Source organism: Amaranthus tricolor, chromosome 15 (genome assembly GCF_026212465.1).
Source record: "Amaranthus tricolor cultivar Red isolate AtriRed21 chromosome 15, ASM2621246v1, whole genome shotgun sequence".
Lineage (NCBI taxonomy): Eukaryota > Viridiplantae > Streptophyta > Magnoliopsida > Caryophyllales > Amaranthaceae > Amaranthus > Amaranthus tricolor.
In genome coordinates, this window is record NC_080061.1 from 18,264,079 (window position 1) to 18,286,265 (window position 22,187).

The 22,187-nt window shown below is 31.6% G+C and overlaps 1 protein-coding gene across 1 annotated transcript; it reads left to right on the forward strand.

Moving 5' to 3' along the window:
- Window positions 1-5,339: 5,339 nt before the first annotated feature.
- On the forward strand, window positions 5,340-6,443 carry LOC130801117 (protein FAR-RED IMPAIRED RESPONSE 1-like). The gene is made up of 3 exons (XM_057664878.1): window positions 5,340-5,874; window positions 5,929-6,033; window positions 6,151-6,443. The coding sequence occupies exons 1-3, from the start codon at window positions 5,340-5,342 to the stop codon at window positions 6,441-6,443; spliced, it is 933 nt and encodes a 310-aa protein (XP_057520861.1).
- The last annotated feature ends 15,744 nt before the right edge of the window (window positions 6,444-22,187 follow it).

A 22,187-nucleotide genomic window follows, 5' to 3' on the forward strand; every position in this document is an offset into this window, starting at 1 on the left:
AACATCTAGGTCTCTTTCTTCTCCAATTTTTTGTAATTCATGGATTACATTTTCAAGGTTGCTAATTTTAAAATCAAATTGTCCAAAATTCTCCTTACTCCAATGATACAATTATGGATAGCTTACAAACCAAGACAAAACAAGATGAACATAATTGTATCAAAACACTAGCTAAGCCCAATGACTTTGCATGTACTAAGCCTAATGAGCCTACTGAATGTGCTGACTTCTACTTGGACTTCTATTTGAGAATTAAGGGAAATCATCTTCAATCTGGACTAAACATAACCAAGGAAGCATGGCAAGATCAAGAAGGAACAAGAGGAAGTCTCCCAACAGCAACTAAGCAGAACAAAGGGAACAGAAGACTGGACCCAAGCCCACAAGCAGCAGAATAACCAGCACATCGAACTGTCTGCCAGCCCATCTTGCGAGCCATGGAGAGTCTAGCCTGGTGCATGAATGGGAGTGGAAATTCCAAGGAAGGCATCTTTATACATGAGACAAGAAGCCCAGACCCAAGGATAATGATGATAGTCCTCACAGAATCCACGAGAACAGCTGCAAGGTCGTGTGCTCGTCAGTTTCTAGATAATGGCTGATTCCAGTGTATTGAAGCTATTTTATGTTTCTGTTTTAATGTCTTTGTATTACACGCGCTTTAATAAATAGGCACGGAGTTAGTTAAGTTTGTTAGACTCCTAAAACCAGCTGTTAGAGTCCTATATAAAGGGACCCCCTCATTGTATCATACATTCTCAGTTTTGGTTAATGAATTTTCATTCAAAGTAATTGTGTGCAATTACATCCCTGAGTGTTTTCTTTTTGAGTGAAGCAAAGAGGGTATTCAGTTGTTTCCACGAGAATTAAGAGAGTGAATCTTAATTTGAGTGTGAGGAAGAGGCCAGTGGCTGAGTAAAGGTCAATTGTCTCTATCCACGACATAGAACCATTCCAAGGAATTGTTCTAGTCACCTTCTGTTTTCATACAAAACAGAAGGCTTTGTGTGTGTTTCATTGTGCCAAGATTGTTCTTGGCATTGTTCTTGGAAAGATTAATCGAGTTCTTGGAGCATTCAATCCTATATTCGCATCATCCAATTCCTCATGGGACCCTTCAAAGCTCTTAACTTACTATTCAAATGAAGATTAGGGAGATCTTTCCATTCCTTACAAACGAATCTTTTGAAATCCGAATTCAGAAACCAGGCATCGAAGCATCTAAAAGGCTTTGGACCCCAATTCAAAGTTTTCTTCATCAACAAAACAAGTGGATTATGGTCCGAGAAACACTTCTTTAATCCCTCAAGTCTCAAATCAAGAAATTTTATTAACCAGTCATTATTACACAAACCCCGATCTAACCTGCTATGTGATTCATTCATACTCCATGCATATTTGAGTCCATATAGAGGAATGTCGATGAGGTATAAGTCATGATTCCAATCCAAGAATTCTCTTATGCTCAGATCATATCTAAATTGTCCAATTCTTTCACACGGGTGCATAATTTCATTAAAATCCCCTAGCAACAGAGGTTTATTGATGGATTGAATAAGGCTTTTCAACCAATCATACATAAGGCTTTTCCCCCCTCTATCGTTATGGCTATATATAATCCCCACACAACACATAAAATTAACACTAGTTATACAGCCTTCTAGCAAGATCCATCTATCCCCAATATGTTTTTAGAGACATTAAATTTTGTCGGATCTCATACTATAATAATGCCTCCGCTATGCGTTTCCGAAGCCGAAGATTCACACCACTCATGCTCATCACAACCCCACAATCTTTTTACTCTTCTTCTAATGGAATTTCTATGCTTCGTCTCCACTAGACCCATGAAAGATATCTTTCATTTATTAATTAAATTCCTAATAGTAATACATTTCTCACCCTAACCTAACCCCCTAATATTCCAAAAAAGAAAATTCATTGGCAAAAAAATTAAAGAACACCAAGAGAAAAACTCACTAGCCACCCCCTTAAGTGTTGCTCTCGTCCATGATGAGCAGTCTCTTAGATCTTCTTAACTTCGTAATGACTGCCCCTCATCATCAGTTGACAACCCAAGTAACTTCGCAGTGTTTCATGTTTTATGAGCTTCCATGATGCTTTTCAAAGGGAAAGGATTAACGCGAATAGGACCTGGATGTGAGCAAGAAATTTTTTCGGTCTACCACGAGGTCTTTTAGTTGAAATATCAGCCAAAGTATCAGTCACACCTAGGGACCCACAACAGGTATCCATATCTGGGCCGTCAGACCCACCCGTGCCCATATAATTTTGGTTGCATTGTATATTGGCAAGCTCCACAGTTGCAATGGGGTCAAACTAATCACCACATAAAGGAGCAACAGGATCGGAATAATGCACACCCAACTTCAATAGAGGGATTTACACAATTTTGCATACTCTTAACCGGATTTTCAATAGGGAAACCAAGCCTATCTTCCACATTCTCTAGTGAGTCACTAACCCATTTAATCGGTTTCGAGGTCAAACTCGACTTACTAACATCCACCTTTGCTTCCCAGTTCCTATTCAAAAAAGGTTTTGGAATAGAGCAAGAGCATTGGTGAATCTCCTTCACCCACACATCAAATTCACCATGATCAGAAAGCAATCTAATCCTAGCGTCAATTTTATTTTGAGCTTTGGTCCATACAAGCATACGAGCATGGGTGAGGCTAACCATATTCTCAGTGTTATGATCAAGACACACAACAGGACCCCATTTTTCACCAATCTTTTTAATGTTTTCCAAGCTCCAACATTTCGCTGGGATTCCAAAACATTCAATCCAAACACAACATTCACTAAAATACTCACCCTCCGACCATCTACGTAAGTCATCAAACAAGTTCCAGAGTTCACTGGATTCATCCAAGGCATTTATAACATCATCCTCGAATGAAAAGAAGAGCATTATTTTATAGGCGGAAAGGAGCTTCATACCCATTACCGGCGTGTTTGAACTCGAGATTTTGGACTTTATGACAACCGGATCACATACCTCCGCCTTCTCCGCAATAACAGCCACGTCTAGTTTCTTCACCACATCTTGGTTTTCATCAACATTCAACGTAAATAAAACAGGGGTAATATTTTTTGCGTTTTCCGGCGACCTTTCCTTCTTCTTCCCCATCACGACATCCACGTCCCTCCTGTCATCTCTCAGAGCAGGTCGCCTGATTAATCGACTACCTCCATATTTCTGCTTCATTGTTTCAGTGGTTTTAACAAAAGACCTTCCCCTCTTATCGTACCTGGCAACAGAGACACGAATCTTCATACCCTTGATAGTGAAGCCATCATACCTTCTCATTGCACCTTCAGCATCGCATCTTCTCTGAAAACGCACAAAACCAAACCTGAAACTTTTGTGTTTACGGACTTTTTTGGAGATGAATACATCTACAACCACCCCTTCCTTCGAAAATAGTTCACCCAGCCATTTATTGGACAAACCATGAGGGAGGCCATCGAAAAAGAGAGTAGTACAGTCACCAAAAAACCGGCCATTTTCAGTAGGTGGTGGATCCCAAGGACCACGCCTCCATGGGAGACGGGTGCACCCCCTATTACCAGCCCACCGCTCAGGCTAACGGCACTATGCAGTAGCAGGGACTAAAAACCGACGTCTTTTTGGTTCCCCGTTGTGAACGTAGTATGTGTTGTCCTTTGGAATTCCAGAAATTTGAACAAATCAGCCTTTCTCTCTCTCTCACTATGACCACTCATGGTTATATATATATATATATATATAGCATCAAATAAGAATGATTTTAAAATGAAAAGGGAGAGAAGAATTTTTGTTTGGTTACTATATATATGAAAAAAGGATAGTATGTTATAAATTAAGAACATTTTAAAAATTATTTTATGGTTACCTTACTGTGTAATATAATTACTTTTACAATTATGAGTTTTTTGGCTCAATCGTTACCATAGATTTTTTTTATTTTATTGAAATCAATGGTGTAGAGTCCTTCTTACCCTTCTCATTTTCAACATTTTCTCAATGGATCCCTCCCCTATAGGATAAGAAGCAATCTCAACCGTCCAATCAGATATCAACGTTTAGGAAAAGTTACATCCCCTACACGCGGTTCAGAATAATATGAACCGGTTTTTTTAATTTTTTAAATATTAAACCAGTTCAGAATAAACACCCTTTGTTCTTTTCACCCTTTCTTTCTCTGTCTTCTTCAATTTCCTTCACTCTTAATTCATTGTGCCTTCGATTTTACTCTTCGATTTGCTCTTCGATTTTTCTCTTCGGTTTTCAATCGAATTAAATCCGGTATGCAATCAATATCTCAATCACATTTTCGATTTTTGCGATTTTATTCATAGATTTTGCGATTCACAGTTTGCGATTTTTTTCATCGTTTTTTTCATTTTTATTCTTGTGATTCTTGTGCGATTCTTGTATGGAATCGCTTTGCGAATTTATATTATTAGTATACGATGATTCTTGTGCGATTACAATAAATTATTCTTAGAGTAAATGTTTTTAGGGTTTATTCACTCGTTTTTAGGGTTTAGTCTTGTGCGATCTGCGATTCTTGTGTTTATTCAATGTTTTTAGGTTTTATTCAATCGTTTGTAGGGTTCTTAATGTGATGCTTTCTTAATAAATATGTTCTACTACTTTCTGAAAACGTACTAAACCAACTCATTCTCGATTCATGAAATGTGATGCTTTCTTGTTCAAAATGTAATGCTTTCTTGATGAACATGTGATGATAAACCTGTGATTCTTAATGTACTGAACCAACTCAATGTCTTTTGATTTTAAGTTTGCAAATTTTTATATCAGGATTTAGGGTTTTTCAAATTTTAAAAATATGGTAGTTGTCACTCGAAATTTGAAAACTTAAAATCTAATAGTTTATCAAGAAAGCATCACATTACATGACTCGAGAATAAGTTGGATCAGTATGAGTTCAAAAAGTAGAAGCACATTTTTTATAAGCAAGAATCACATATATATTAAGACAGCATCGCGTTTGATCAGAAATTTCTTCATAGATTGTTGTTTATGTTGCGTAATATTTAAATCTCATAGTATCTTTTTTTTTATTAAATAGTGACTAAAGCTCTGAGAACTGTAACACATGTTAGTCCTAATGGTTCTACTGAGTGGTTTCCTTATTGTGAAGATGATAAGAAGCCATTGTTGGTTTGATTTTTGAAAATTAAAAAACGCATTTGATATTTATACTCGGTATGCAGAAATTTGTGGTTTTGATATACGCTCGGCTTCCACTTACAAATGCAAAGGTGTTATTGTTTTGAAGTAATTTGTTTGTGGTAGGGAGGGATTTATGGTATCTAGAGTTAAGAAAAATAAGGGGGATGCTGTACGATATAAGAGATCAACCAAAAGAGTTGGTTGCAAGGTGAAGTTGATATTGAAAATTGATAAAAAGAAAGGAACGTATTTTGTTTTCAAGTTTATTGATGGGCGTAGTCATTGTCTTATTACCCCTACATCGCGACACTATATAAGGGGTAATAGGAAAATGACTATTTTACACAAGAATTTCATATCAAAAAATGCACGAATTAATGTAGGACCAGTCAAATCATTTAGACTTTTAGAGGAAAATGTAGGGATTTATGAAAATGTGGGAGCTATTATGCAAGATTTCAAAAATTTTCATAGAGATTTCAAAAATTACATCAAAGGTGATGATGGAAAGATGTTGATTGAGAATTTCATTAAGAAAAGAGATATTTTCCTGGGGTTTTATTTTGACTATGCACTAGATGAGGATAACCACATTTCACATCTTTTTTGGGCAGAGGCAATTAGTAGGAAGAATTATGCCCTACTTGGAGAGATGGTCACCTTTAATTGTACGTATAATACTAATAAATATAGTATGGTTTAAGCTCCTTTTACCGGTGTAGATCATCATAGGTCTTATATTACATTTGGTGTTGGTTTGTTGGCTAAAGAGGATACTGAGTCATTTGAGTGGTTGTTTAGGACGTTTTCATACTGTATGGGGGATTGTATGCCTACTTATTTGATAACTGATCAAGACCCAGCAATGAAAATTGCAATTAAGAATGTTTTTCCAAATACAATACATTAACTTTGTACGTGGCACATCATGAGCAAAGTCACAGGCAAAGTAGGACCTGAATTGAACAAAGATGAGTTTTTTATGAAAGAATTAAATAGTTTTGTGTGGAATGTTGAACAAGAAGAAAGTGAGTTTGAAGAAAAATGGGAGTCAATCATGATAAAGTATAATCTTCTTGAGGATAAATGGTTTTGTAACTTTTTTAGCATACGAGACCAATGGATACCGACATATTTTAGGGACATCACATTGGGAGGGATTTTGAGAACTACATCTAGATCAGAGAGCATTAACAATCTTTTTAACAATTTTTCAAACCCACATGATGCTTGTTGAGTTTTACATGAGCTATGAAACTGTAATGGATGCCCAAAGATATAACCAAGAAAAGCTGAATGTATCATCACTTCATACGGTACCCGAATTAAAAACTCCATTGCCAATTGAAAAGCATGCTAGTGAAGTCTATACAAGAACAATATTTTTTCTATTTCAATATGAAGTTTATAAGTCTAGTTTCAAGACTTATATTCAAAGTATTGAAAAAAGTGAAAGTGTTGAAACTATAGTTATTTTAAACTCGGTATTAAACAAGATGTACAAAGTCACGTTTATTGCAGGAAGTTCAATTGATGAGCTTCAAGTAGATTGTAGGCCTATTATGTTGTCATGCGATTTGTGTTATGAGTGCAAGGCAAATAACACAAATCCCAAAGCAATATATCTTGGATCATTGGACAAAACTAGCTATGAAGAAGCCTATATTTGATATTCATGGCAATTTGATTGAAGACCAAAAAATTTGGACAACATGGGAAAGTTGTTGGGGGAAGTTTGGTCGAAAATATTCCATTGTGTTGATATAGCTGAAGGGAGTGAAAGTGACTTACAATCTCTTCTAAAAAACCTCAAGGATTTTAGTAGAAAATTGGAGGAAAGTGATGATGTAAGGATGAAAATGTAACACCCTAGAATTTCCGACCCCCTTAACGAAACCAAAACCGCCAAGGACGAGAGGAAATTCGGGTTTTACATAAAAGAAAAGGAAAAGAATTTGGATAAACATTAAATATTAACTTTAAAAAGGTGCGTGGAAATTTCGGCAGCATCTCTTCTAACAATCGAACATGTGGTAGAGCATTTAGCAATATAAAAACATTAAACTAATCTAAGGCATCATTGCCTTTAAAATCTCATACCACGGGGGAATGATTCGTCGCCGGCTTCTCAAATCAACATGCCAAGCATGGATCGTGGTTCCAGTGTCGACGTTTGCGTTTTAAAAAGACTTAATTCCTTAACACCATGCAGAGTTATAAACTACGTAGCGGAAATACAAATATACGAGGGAAGACACAAGGCCTCATAACAAAACATATACAACCAAAATTTACAAAAGATAACTAGAGCTACAAAATTGAAAGATAGTGGCATGACATAGGTTATGCTTCGCCCTCATCACTCTTCCCCAATGCAATGCAATGCAAATGAAGCTCCAATACCTGCTACGCTTGTCCATGATCCTCCTGCTGCTCGACATTAGACCAAAGGCCAATGTGTCATAGCAGAATAATCATAGAAAGTCATCAACAATCAAACATACATGAACACGTACACGTCAGTAACTAGCATCAAATATTATAAGGCCAACTACTAGATAACATTATATTATAAAACAACATAATATGATTTCATAAGACACAAGCACAGATAGTAACCGTTTATGGGCCACTTATACTTCTTACTTCCATTATGTTCTTTCCATCCCGAACCATGTGTTCTTGGGTGGAATGCAGGTCTTCACGCTCCTCTTTTCAAAACATAAACTCTTGCAAAACATGCATAGTATCAACTCGACCAAGGCATTAACAGAATACCTTACACATGACCTTATAGAGCTTGTCTATCTTAAGATAAGTGTGATCATAGTGTGTAATACCCTTGAGGTAACTTAACTTAGGCACACTTCTCACTAGCATAAACTATTCTATTAATAAGTAGATGTTCTATCAATGAGTAAATATTCTATCGAAGAGTAAACGTTCTATCAATGTGTAAGCTTTCTATCAAAGAATGAACCTTCTATCATTATATAATTTTCGATCAATGAATAAACATTCTATCACTGAATAACTTTTTATCAGTGGATCTTTCTCTACTTTCTGGCATAGTGACACGGCCAAGGGCGTTATCGGTCATCCGGCGCCCATGGCAATGTACGAGCTCATGCCCCCTCCAGCTGACCCTCTCGGGTCCTAACTTCGGGAAAAACTAACACACTGGGGTTCTAAACCAATGAAGAGGCCACCATATTGGGGTTTGCAAGGCCCGCATGGTAACACCTCAGTCATGGGGCGGTTGTAACAACCCGACTTACCATTGACTGGGTAAATAGGGTCGTCACGGGGATTATTTCCCAAGAAACTTAAATCATATCCCAAAACCTGGGCAAAGGAATCACCAGCTCTATAACAAAACCAACACAGCTAAATCTCAAACCAAATATCTAATCTAAACATAAAGTAACCATACAAGTCACTACGAGTCCATTATAATCAACATAATCAGAACTAATCAGAACTAATATACATTAAACAAATTCCTAATACAAAATATAAGCTTCCACGGCCTCAGCTCAAAAGGACATCCTTAGCACTCTCATCAACATTGCTAACCCGATTATTCGACCAGATCCGATCTGTAATCAGCTAAAAGATGGAAACAACAAGGAATCAGATTAAACTGAGTGAGAAGCCACAATCCAAAACAATTAAACACAGCAATTCAAAACAATGGTTTAAAAGCAACATCAGTTTTCTAGATCTATGTGCGCACAAGGAGTCTAGTTGAGAGGAACATCTATAGCTCTAAGGCTATGTCACTCTCGGGTGAAGCTAGTCAATATCTCAATGACAATTTGCTTCAAAAACAGGGAGTAGGGAACCATGTTCCTCAACTCCGTCAATGACCAGCTCGCATGCTCGATCCATTGACCATATCAATATCAGCATAACCATTCATAAACATGTATCACATTCATATAAATTTCACAAACTTTAAATAAACATTTTATAAATGGTAGCCTGGCCAGACCCCTTTTTAAGGGACTGTTACTACTCACCAATGACGACGCTTCAAAGAGTTAAGATCGATTCGCAACTATCAACTAGAAAGGTTCCTCGATGACGTCACCTCCTGAAGCATAACAAACATAACATCACAACAAAGCGTTCGATACTACAAACTAACATGTAACTTATTACATCTCCTCCTAAGACCACAGCTTAACCAAGATTTATGCTAACATTCTCACTTTTAAAATCTTACAGTCGATTCAAGAATATTAATTACCCAATACTTTCTTATAAACAACCATGTTCTACCAATTTCGTAAATTCAATGCCCATCCATCTCATACTTACATATCAAGATTCACAAGGATTTAAGGTTACACCAAGACCCTTAATCTATTAGAATGTATTTGATTAAACACAAAGGTCATTGTTCTTCCTACAATTAACAAGTCTCAACAGAATCTAATACTTCATCCAAAAGTATTTAATTATCCAATTAATTTCCATATCTCTTGATCCCAAATTAGAAATCCCGTAATGGTTTTAGGACACCTCTTACTAAAGCAGAAGGTTCATTATGGATTTTCAAGACAGCCTGCTAGTATTTCACTATTTTTAACATAACTCTCTCATATAAACTCATTTTGGAGCGATTCAAGTGCCCACGTGATCGCGACTCGAAGTTTTACAAATCTCATGTGACACCAAAACCCCAAAACGACTCTAACTATTTCAAAAACAGCAATACAAATTCGGATAAAACAAAACGGAACCTCATTGTCGATTTTTATGACAGTCTACTAGTATTTTGGACATAACTTTCTCATAAGAATTCATCTTGGGGCGATTCAAGTGTCCACACGACCGCGACTCAAAGTTCTACAAATCTCAAGCAGACATAAAAACCCAAAAACAATCAGAACCATTCCCAAAATAGCCAAAATAGAAAGTTCAGTTTCGAAACTAAAATTTCAAAATCCACAATACCAAGTCTTATACTAGAAATCAAATAACCCAAATAACCAAACTACTAATTACTAATTAAACTCATATACTCTAATTAAATTCAAGTTGATGCTTATATTTGATTTAAAAACCCCAAATCAATTTACAAAACCCTAATAGTTAAATTTGAAAACAAAACAACAAAAGAGGGAAAAGTGGTTACCAACAATAAAGGGAGGAGGAGAAGTGGTTGCTGTTGGTGGTGAAACTCGTGGCTGGGCTTGGTTGTGCCGCCGCCGTGGGTGAGAGGAGTGGGACGTGAGAGTTTGAAGGTAAAAGATGATGAGGATGAAGAAAGAAATGGGGAAGGGGTGTATCGGTTAAATGAGATAAATATGGGTTCATTTTTAGCTTTGACCCATTACTATCAAAGTCGTCTCGTCGTAAGACAATCTTATATAAGACATGCTGTAAGGGTATAATAAACGATTTACGAAATAAGTAAAATTTCGTAATTGGTTGTATGAATAAGGATTGCATTTAGGAATTTATTTTTCAATACTTTATTTAAATTTATTTTTATAAAGATAAGTAATCAATTAATAAAATATAATCAAAATACACTTTTATCGAAGTACTCTTTATACGAATTTTATACATTAAACAAAATATACCTCTTTCTTGAAAATGTTAACAAATCAAATACTTGAGTCAATATTATCAAAATAATAATATTATTACTCGAATTAACTTATTTAATAACCCCAATCAGCATAATAAACTTATAATTAAACTTTATTAAATGTAGTCTATTTCAGCGGTAACGGCCATCCGGCGCCCAGTGACCCAAGCATGCTCATACCCCCCTTACGGTGGTCCCGTCGAACCTCACCTAGGGGACTAATAAATCAACCGGACATAATCCAGTTGAGTCACGCCAACTAATTGGGAATAAACTTTATAAATTTTAATTGGGAATAAGATTAAATCAAATAAGAGAAAAGAGATGGCTCACAAAATAAAACTAGCAAGAGGGTGAACAAGTGAGAGGAGGTCGCGGAGGTGGTGGCGTAGGGCCAAAAACCGGCTGCCTGGGTCCTGTTTGCTGGTGGCAGGCTGAGTAAGGAAAGCTACTGCAGTCGTGACTCCTTGTGGGGAAGGGAGGCTTTCCCTGCTGCGGTGGCTGCCCACGGTGGAGAAAAGAGGCAGGCGGCCTGTGGTGGTGGCTGCTGGGGCTCCATGGGCAGCCTCTCGAGGCGGCAGTTGCGGCACACAAGGAGGAAAAGGGAGAAGAGAAAGAGAGAGGAGAAGAGAAGGGGGAGTGACGGCGTGAATTGAGTGAGGGAGGGAGTGATACCCCCCTTAAAACCCTAACTTATCCTATTTATTTAATTTATACACTTATTTATTTATTTATTTACCTAGATTCATCTTCTTGCGAGGCCCAACAAAGAAACTCACCTTCGTGTGCTCACACATTTCAATAAAATAATTATTTTGATTCGAACCTCTTTATTTAGAAATCGTGATTGTATTTTTAATATAAATATATGTTAATATTTAAATTCGTATATGGATGGAATTTGTTAAAACTACTTCAAAATTAATTTAATATAATTGTAAAATACTCAAAAGTCATTAAAATATTAATTAATTACGTTAGAAAATCTCGGGGTGTTACAGAAAATTACGAAAGACCAACAAATAGAATTTTTGTTAAGGAAATAATAATGATATTGATTAACATTTTAGTCACATTATTTTACAGATTTCACAATATTATCCAAAAATATACACTGGTCTATAAATTTAAGAATAATATTATTCTACAGCTATTAAACAAATTTGGAAAATATTTTGTTATATTAAAATATTATTTTCTTTTATTTTGGAAATCATATTGAAAATTGATACTTATTAACATTTTAGTCACATTTTAGTTTGGAAATAATATAGGAATCATGTTGGAAAATAATAAAGGTGTCTAAATCTTATTTTGCACCTTAAATAAATTCTAGTATTTTAGAAAATGATTTCAATAAATAATAAGCTGTCACGTCAACATAATTGAGCGGGAAAGTATTGAATGAGAGTCCGACATGTGTCAGTCTCGTTTCTTCATTAGTAGTCTTTATAGATACTTACCAAATTAATGATATTGATTAACATTTTCGTCATATTATTTTACAGATTTCACAATATTATCCAAAAAATTTACACTGGTCTATAAATTTAGGAATAATATTATTCTACAGCTATTAAACAAATTTGGAAAATATTTTGTTATATTAAAATATTATTTTCTTTTATTTTGGAAATCATATTGAAAATTGATACTGATTAACATTTTAGTCACAATTTAGTTTGGAAATAATATAGGAATCATGTTGGAAAATAATAAAGGTGTCTAAATCTTATTTTGCACCTTAAATAAATTCAAGTATTTTAAGAAATGATTTCAATGAATAATAAGCTGCCACGTCAACATAATTGAGCGGGAAAGTATTGAATGAGAGTCCGACATGTGTCAGTCTCGTTTCTTCAGTAGTAGTCTTTATAGTAGTCTTTATAGATTTGAAATCATATTGAAAATTGATACTCATTAACATTTTAGTCAAATTTTAGTTTGGAAATAATATAGAAATCATGTTGGAAAATAATAAAGCTGTCTAAATATTATTTTGCACCTTAAATAAATACTAGTATTTTAAGAAATGATTTCAATAAATAATAAGCTGCCACGTCAAGATAATTGAGCGGGAAAGAATTCAATAAGAGTCCGACATGTGTCTGTCTCGTTTCTTCATTAGTTGTCTTTATAGATACTTAGCAAATTAATGATATTGATTAACATTTTAGTCATATTATTTTACAGATTTCACAATATTATCTAAAAATTTACACTGGTCTATAAATTTAGGAATAATATTAATCTACAGCTATTAAACAAATTCGGAAAATATTTTGTTGTATTAAAATATTATTTTCTTTTATTTTGGAAATCATATTGAAAATTGATACTGATTAACATTTTAGTCACATTTTAGTTTGGAAATAATATAGGAATTATGTTGGAAAATAATAAAGGTGTCTAAATCTTATTTTGCACCTAAAATAAATTCAAGTATTTTAAGAAATGATTTCAATAAATATTAAGCTGCCACGTCAACATAATTGAGTGGTAAAGTATTGAATGAGAGTCCGACATGTGTCAGTCTCGTTTCTTCATTAGTAGTATTTATAGATATTTACAAAATTAATAATATTGATTAACATTTTAGTAACATTATTTTACAGATTACATAATATTATTAAAAAATTTACACTGGTATATAAATTTAGGAATAATATTATTCTACAGCTATTAAACAAATTTGGAAAAGAATTTTGTTATATTAAAATATAATTTTCTTTTATTTTGGAAATCATATTGAAAATTGATACTGAATAACATTTTAGTCACATTTTAGTTTTTGAAATAATATAGGAATCATGTTGGAAAATAATAAAGTTTTCTAAATCTTATTTTGCACCTTAAATAAATTCTAGTATTTTAAGAAATGTTTCAATAAATAATAAGCTGCCACGTCAGCATAATTGAGCGGGAAAGAATTGAATAAGAGTCCAACATGTGTCAGTCTCGTTTATTCATTAGTAGTCTTTACAGAAGATACTTAGAAAATTAATGATATTGATTAACATTTTAGTCACATTATTTTACATATTTCACAATATTATCCAAAAATTTACACTGGTGTATAAGTTTAGGAATAATATTATTGTACAGCTATTAAAAAAATTTGGAAAATATTTTGTTATATTAAAATATTATTTTCTTTTATTTTGGAAATCATATTGAAAATTTATACTGATTAACATTTTAGTCACATTTTAGTTTGGAAATAATATAGTAATCATGTTGGAAAATAATAAAGCTGTCTAAATCTTATTTTGCACCTTAAATAAATTCTAGTATTTTAATAAATGATTTCAATAAATAATAAGCTGCCACGTCAACATAATTGAGCGGGAAAGTATTGAATGAGAGTCCGACATGTGTCAGTCTAGTTTCTTCAGTAGTAGCCTTTATTGATACTTAACAAATTAATGATATTGATTAATATTTTAGTCACATTATTTTACAGATTTCACAATATTATACAAAGATTTACACTGGTCTATAAATTTAGGTATAATATTATTCTACAGCTATTAAATAAATTTGGAAAATATTTTGTTATATTAAAATATTATTTTCTTATATATTAGAAAGCATAATGAAAATTGATACTGATTAACATTTTAGTAACATTTTAATTTGGAAATAATCTAGGAATCATGTTAGAAAATAATAAAGCTGTCTAAATCTTATTTTTCACCTTAAATAAATTCTAGTATTTTAGGAAATGATATCAATAAATAATAAGCTGCCACGTCAACATATTTGAGTGGGAAAATATTGAATGAGAGTCCGACATGTGTCAGTCTCGTTTCTTCATTAGTAGTATTTATAGATATTTACCAAATGAATAATATTGATTAACATTTTAGTCACATTATTTTACATATTTCACAATATTATTCAAAATTGGGAAAATAATTTTTTAGAAAATAATTTTGTTATATTAAAATATTATTTTCTTTTATTTTGGAAATCATATTGAAAATTGAACTGAATAACATTTTAGTCACATTTTAGTTTTTGAAATAATATAGGAATCATGTTGGAAAATAATAAAGTTTTTTAAATCTTATTTTGCACCTTAAATAAATTCTATTATTTTAAGAAATGATTTCAATAAATAATAAGCTGCCACGTCAGCATAATTGAGCGGGAAAGATTTGAATAAGAGTCCGACATGTGTCAGTCTCTTTTCTTCATTAGTAGTCTTTGTAGAAGATACTTAGAAAATTAATGATATTGATTAACATTTTAGTCACATTTATTTACAGATTTCACAATATTATCCAAAAATTTACACTGGTGTATAAGTTTAGGAATAATATTATTGTACAGCTATTAAACAAATTTGGAAAATATTTTGTTATATTAAAATATTTTTTTCTTTTATTTTGGAAATCAAATTGAAAATTGATACTGATTAACATTTTAGTCACATTTTAGTTTCGAAATAATATAGGAATCTTGTTGGAAAATAATAAAGCTGTCTAAATCTTATTTTGCACCTTAAATAAATTCTAGTATTTTAAGAAATGAGTTCAATAAATAATAAGCTGCCACGTCAACATAATTGAGCGGGAAAGTATTCAATGAGAGTCCGACATTTGTCAGTCTCGTTTCTTCAGTAGTAGTCTTTATAGATACTTACCAAATTAATGATATTGATTAATATTTTAGTCACATTATTTTTCAGATTTCACAATATGATCCAAAAATTTACACTGGTTTAAAAATTTAGGTATAATATTATTCTACAGCTATCAAATAAATTTGGAAAATATTTTGTTATATTAAAATATTATTTTCTTTTATATTGGAAATCATATTGAAACTTTATACTGATTAACATTTTAGTGACATTTTAATTTAAAAATAATCTAGGAATCATGTTAGAAAATAATAAAGATGTCTAAATCTAATTTCTCACCTTAAATAAATTCTAGTATTTTTGGAAATGATTTCAATAAATAAGAAGTTGCCACATCAACATATTTGAGTGGGAAAGTATTGAATGAGAGTCCGACATGTGTCAGTCTCGTTTCTTCATTAGTAGTCTTTATAGATACTTACCAAATTAATAATATTGATTAACATTTTAGACACATTATTTTACAGATTTCAAAATTTTATTAAAAAATTTACACTAGTATATAAATTTAGGAATAATATTATTCTACAGCTATTAAACAAATTTGCAAAATAATTTTGTTATATTAAAATATTATTTTCTTTTATTTTTGAAATCATATTGAAAATTGATAGTGAATAACATTTTAGTCACATTATAGTTTTGATATAATATAGGAATCATGTTTGAAAATAATAAAGTTGTCTAAATCTTATTTTGCACCTTAAATAAATTCTAGTATTTTAGGAAATGATTTCAATAAAAAATAAGCTGCCACATGAACATAATAGAGCGGGAAAGTATTGAAAGAGAGTCCGACATGTGTCAGTCTCGTTTCTTCATTAGTAGTTTTTATAGTAGTGTTTATAGAATTGAAATCATATTGAAAATTGATACTCATTAACATTTTAGTCATATTTTAGTTTGGAAATAATATAGGAATTATGTTGGAAAATAATAAAATTGTCTAAATCTTATTTTCCACCTTAAATAAAATCTAGTATTTTAAGAAATGATTTCTATAAATAATAAGCTACCACGTCAACATAATTGAGCAGGAAAGAATTGAATAAGAGTCCGACATGTGTCAGTCTCGTTTCTTCATTAGTAGTCTTTATAGATACTTAGAAAATTAATAATATTAATAATTTTACAGATTTCACAATATTATCCAAAAATTTACACTGGTCTATAAATATAAGAATAATATTATTCTACAGCTATTAAATAAATTTGGAAAATATTTTGTTATATTAAAATATTATTTTCTTTTATATTGGAAATCATATTGAAAATTGAAACTGATTAACATTTTAGTTACATTTTAATTTGGAAATAATCTAGGAATCATGTTAGAAAATAATAAAGCTATCTAAATCTTGTTTTTCACCTTAAATAAATTCTAATATTTTATGAAATGATTTCAATAAATAATAAGCTGCCACGTCAACATATTTGAGTGGAAAAGTATTGAATGAGAGTCCGACATGTGTCAATCTCGTTTCTTCATCAGTAGTCTTTATAGATACTTACCAAATTAATAATATTGATTAACATTTTAGTCACTTTATTTTACAGATTTCAAAATATTATTAAAAAATTTACACTGGTATATAAATTTAGGAATAATATTATTCTACAGCTATTAAAAAAATGGAAAATAATTTTGTTATATTAAAATATTATTTTCTTTTATTTTTGAAATCATATTGAAAATTGATACTGAATAACATTTTAGTCACATTATAGTTTTGAAATAATATAGGAATCATGTTGGAAAATAATAAAGTTGTCCAAATCTTATTTTGTACCTTAAATAAATTCTAGTATTTTAGAAAATGATTTCAATAAAAAATAAGCTGCCACATGAACATAATTGAGCGGGAAAGTATTGAATCAGAGTCCGACATGTGTCAGTCTCGTTTCTTCAGTAGTAGTCTTTATAGATACTTAACAAATTAATGATATTGATTAATATTTTAGTCACATTATTTTTAAAATTTCACAATATTATACAAAAATTTACACTGGTCTATAAATTTAGGAATAATATTATTCTACAGCTATTAAACAAATTTGGAAAATAATTTTGTTATATTGAAATATTATTTTGTTTTATTTTGGAAATCATATTGAAAATTGATACTCAATAACATTTTAGTCACATTTTAGTTTGGAAATAATATAGAAATCATGTTGGAAAATAATAAAGTTGTCTGAATCTTATTTTGCACCTTAAATAAATTCTAGTATTTTAGGAAATGATTTCAATAAAAAATAAGCTACCACATCAACATAATTGAGCGGGAAAGTATTGAAAGAGAGTCCGACATGTGTCAGTCTCGTTTCTTCATTAGTAGTCTTTATAGTAGTCTTTATAGATTTGAAATCATATTGAAAATTGATACTGATTAACATTTTAGTCACATTTTAGTTTGGAAATAATATAGAAATTATGTTGGAAAATAATAAAGCTGTCTAAATCTTATTTTGCACCTTAAATAAATTCTAGTATTTTAAGAAATGATTTCAATAAATAATAAGCTGCCACGTCAACATAATTGAGCGGGAAAGAATTGAATAAGAGTCCGACATGTGTCAGTCTCGTTTCTTCATTAATAGTCTTTATAGACACTTAGCAAATTAATGATATTGATTAACATTTTAGTCATATTATTTTACAGATTTCACAATATTATCTAAAAATTTACACTGGTCAATAAATTTAGGAATAATATTAATCTACAGCTATTAAACAAATTCAGAAAATATTTTGTTGTATTAAAATATTATTTTCTTTTATTTTGGAAATCATATTGAAAATTAATACTGATTAACTTTTTAGTCACATTTTAGTTTGGAAATAATATAGGAATCATGTTGGAAAATAATAAAGGTGTCTAAATCTTATTTTACACCTTAAATAAATTCAAGTATTTTAAGAAATGATTTCAATAAATAATAAGCTGCCACGTCAACATAATTGAGCGGGAAAGTATGGAATGAGATTCCGACATGTGTCAGTCTCGTTTCTTCAGTAGTAATCCTTATAGATACTTACCAAATTAATGATATTGATTAACATTTTAGTCATATTATTTTACAGATTTCACAATATTATCTAAAAATTTACACTGGTCTTTAAATTTTGGAATAATATTATTCTACAGCTACTAAACAAATTTGGAAAATATTTTCTTATATTAAAATATTATTTTGTTGTATTTTGGAAATCATATTGAAAATTGATACTGATTAACATTTTAGTCACATTTTAGTTTAGAAATAATATAGGAATCATGTTGGAAAATAATAAAGGTGTCTAAATCTTATTTTGCACCTTAAATAAATTCTAAGTATTTTAAAGAATGATTTCAATAAATAATAAGCTGCCACGTCAACATAATTGAGCGGGAAAGTATTGAATGAGAGTCCGACATGTGTCAGTCTCGTTTCTTCAGTAGTAGTCTTTATAGATACTTAACAAATTAATGATATTGATTAATGTTTTAGTCCCATTATTTTACAGATTTCACAATATTATACAAAAATTTACACTGGTCTATAAATTTAGGTATAATATTATTCTACAGCTATTAAATAAATTTGGAAAATATTTTGTTGTATTAAAATATTATTTTCATGTATTTTGGAAATCATATTGAAAATTGATACTGATTAACATTTTAGTCACATTTTAGTTTGGAAATAATATAGGAATCATGTTGGCAAATAATAAAGGTGTCTAAATCTTATTTTGCACCTTAAATAAATTCAAGTATTTTAAGAAATGATTTCAATAAATAATAAGCTGCCACGTCAACATAATTGAGCGGGAAAGTATTGAATGAGAGTCCGACATGTGTCAGTCTCGTTTCTTCAGTAGTAGTCTTTATAGATACTTAACAAATTAATGATATTGATTAATGTTTTAGTCACATTATTTTACAGATTTCACAATATTATACAAAAATTTACACTGGTCTATAAATTTAGGTATAATATTATTCTACAGCTATTAAATAAATTTGGAAAATATTTTGTTGTATTAAAATATTATTTTCTTGTATTTTGGAAATCATATTGAAAATTGATACTGATTAACATTTTAGTCACATTTTAGTTTGGAAATAATATAGGAATCATGTTGGAAAATAATAAAGGTGTCTAAATCTTATTTTGCACCTTAAATAAATTCAAGTATTTTAAGAAATGATTTCAATAAATAATAAGCTGCCACGTCAACATAATTGAGCGGGAAAGTTAGAGCTGTTCAAAACAAACCCGACCCGGAACCCAAAATTATCCGACCTGAAAAAATTTAAGTTTTTTAGGTTTACCGAACCGCAATTACCCGAACCGATACTTCACTCGAACCGTTTAATAAACGAAAATGGCAAAATCGAACTCGAACTGCAACCAAATTTTATAATCGACATATAAACCTTAACCGATGTTACCCGAACTGAACAGTGATCGACCCGAGTCAAATCCGACCCGAATTATGCACGTAACCGAATGCAACCTGACTAAAACCGATTAAAATCGAATTGTTTTTAATCCGAACTGATACAAACCCGAATTGATTATTAATCGAACTGTTATTAACCCGAACTGATACCAACCCGAACCAATTGTTAATCGAACTGTTATAAATCCGAATCGCAGCTCTCCTTGATCTATCATCAACAAATTTGTTTCTTCGTGATACTGTGAAAATTGTGTCCGATAGAAGCAAAAACATTTACGTTAGAATATTCAGATCCAATATATGATTGTGAATTGTGAAGCAAAAACCATACTGGTATGACCAATAACAAAGAAAATTATGCTAATGAAAAAAGATTTTGGTCCATTTGATAAAGCTAACTAAAAACACCAGAACAGGGGTTCAACAGATGAACAACTAGGGATGGCAACGGGTCGCATCTGGACCGGGTCCAGGTAGACTCGGATCCAGATCCGTTTTCTTGATCTGGATCCGGATCCGGATCCGCGGATCCAATTTTGCAAGACCCAGATCCGGATCCGCGAATACTGCGGATCCAGTATCGGATTCGGGTCCAAAATGGGTCTAGTTTTGATTTTTTATTTTTTTTTTTGTACTTTTAAATGTATTTGCAAGACCCAGAAGAACATTACCAACCACAATGACTGCATTTTCTTCATATTAAAAACCCAATTCCCTGATAAGCCAAAAAAAAGTCATAGAAAACAAAAATCTCTAGCAAATAACTTTATAAGTTGTAAGATTGTCAAGGGTTTTGGGCAATTTCAAAAAGGCACCTTATAAACAAAATTACACAGAATTCATTTTGAGGAGTCATTAACATGGCTGGGTTTACATGTTCAAGCTCTTGTATTTAGTTTAAACTACAATGTCAAAGGCCAAGTGTGACTCATAACAACAAAAAAGTGAGTGTGATTAGAGATTTCAGCTTCAGAATAGAACAACACAAAATCTTATGTATAGAAACATCTATAATTAGACAACCTAAATAAAAATAGTCTGCAATGTACAAAAAAAAAAAACAAACCATGAATTAAAAAAACCTAAAAAATAGGCTATTCAATGAATATCGTAAATCAAACAACAAACTAGTGAAAACATTCAGAAAGCATAAAATCAACCACTAAACTCAAATAAATAAAAACTACTCAACAATTCAACACAAATCAAAAGTATTGTAGAAAAAAAAATCAAAATTAGGGTTTATTACCCTCAAATCCGCCTGTGAGGAGAGGGGAGGAGTATGCGGTGGCTGTCGGCAGGGAGTGAGGTCGCCTGTGGGCTGTGGGCGGTGTGGCTGTCGAGTACTCGAGTATCGACTGTGACTCTGTGAATGAACTGATGACTGATGACTGCAGGTTACTGATTGAGAAGGAGAACGCGTGAGGGAGAAGAAGAACGCAGGTTACTGATTGAGAAGAAGAACGCAGGTTACTGAAGTGAGGACTTTGGTAGGCTGGTGAGTGTTGAGGGCTGAGGCAGTGAGAAGGGAGGGAAAATGAGGGTGTGAGCCCTTTGGGCGGGATTTGGAAATGTGAATGTCTGTTAAAGGAAAGGATGAAGAAAGGAACTTTAAGCCATGTTTTATCAAATGACGATGACGTGGCACGTTCTTGACCGCTGATCTGTTATTAGCATTATAATCCAACGGCTAAAACACCTTATCCGTGTGCTATCCAAATAACCAATAACATTTTGTGCAAGTAATGTATCAATTGAGTAATATATTCATCAAATTGGACAATTAGTTATCTTAATCTAAAATAATTTATTTGAGTAATATAAATATTTTATATCAAATATTAAATATTTTTATTATTGAATTTGGTAAAATTGCATAATATAGGCTATTTAATTCAAAGTAACAAAAAAGGTGGAGTACTAGTTTCATTTACTATAAGTCTTTAATAGATCGAATTCCGATAAGTGAATTACGATCGATTATTAATACGCTAATAGCCTATAAATTACTTTAGAGTATTCAATATCAGTATTCAATAATACTAATAAGTAATAACTAATAACTAATAAGTAATAGCATTGAGTTAACTGTAAATGATAATCTGTAAATGTAACTATAACTCTATAAGATAGTTTGTATTAGTTTCATTCACTCCAATAGGTCTAGTTCCGAACATTATTAAGTTTTTAAAATAAATACGATGAATAATTAGCGTAATAGATTTATTATTTTAAAGTACTCAAGGTCACTAATAAGTATAAATACATAATATCATATAAA

Excerpts from the sequence above, each read along its gene's own strand:
- LOC130801117 (XM_057664878.1), top strand. The coding sequence starts at position 5,340 with ATGGTATCTAGAGTTAAGAAAAATAAGGGGGATGCTGTACGATATAAG. Across the intron at positions 5,875-5,928 it reads AGAGATGGTCACCTTTAATT|ATCATCATAGGTCTTATATT; the intron begins GTACGTATAATA and ends TTACCGGTGTAG. Across the intron at positions 6,034-6,150 it reads TTCATACTGTATGGGGGATT|GCAAAGTAGGACCTGAATTG; the intron begins GTATGCCTACTT and ends GCAAAGTCACAG.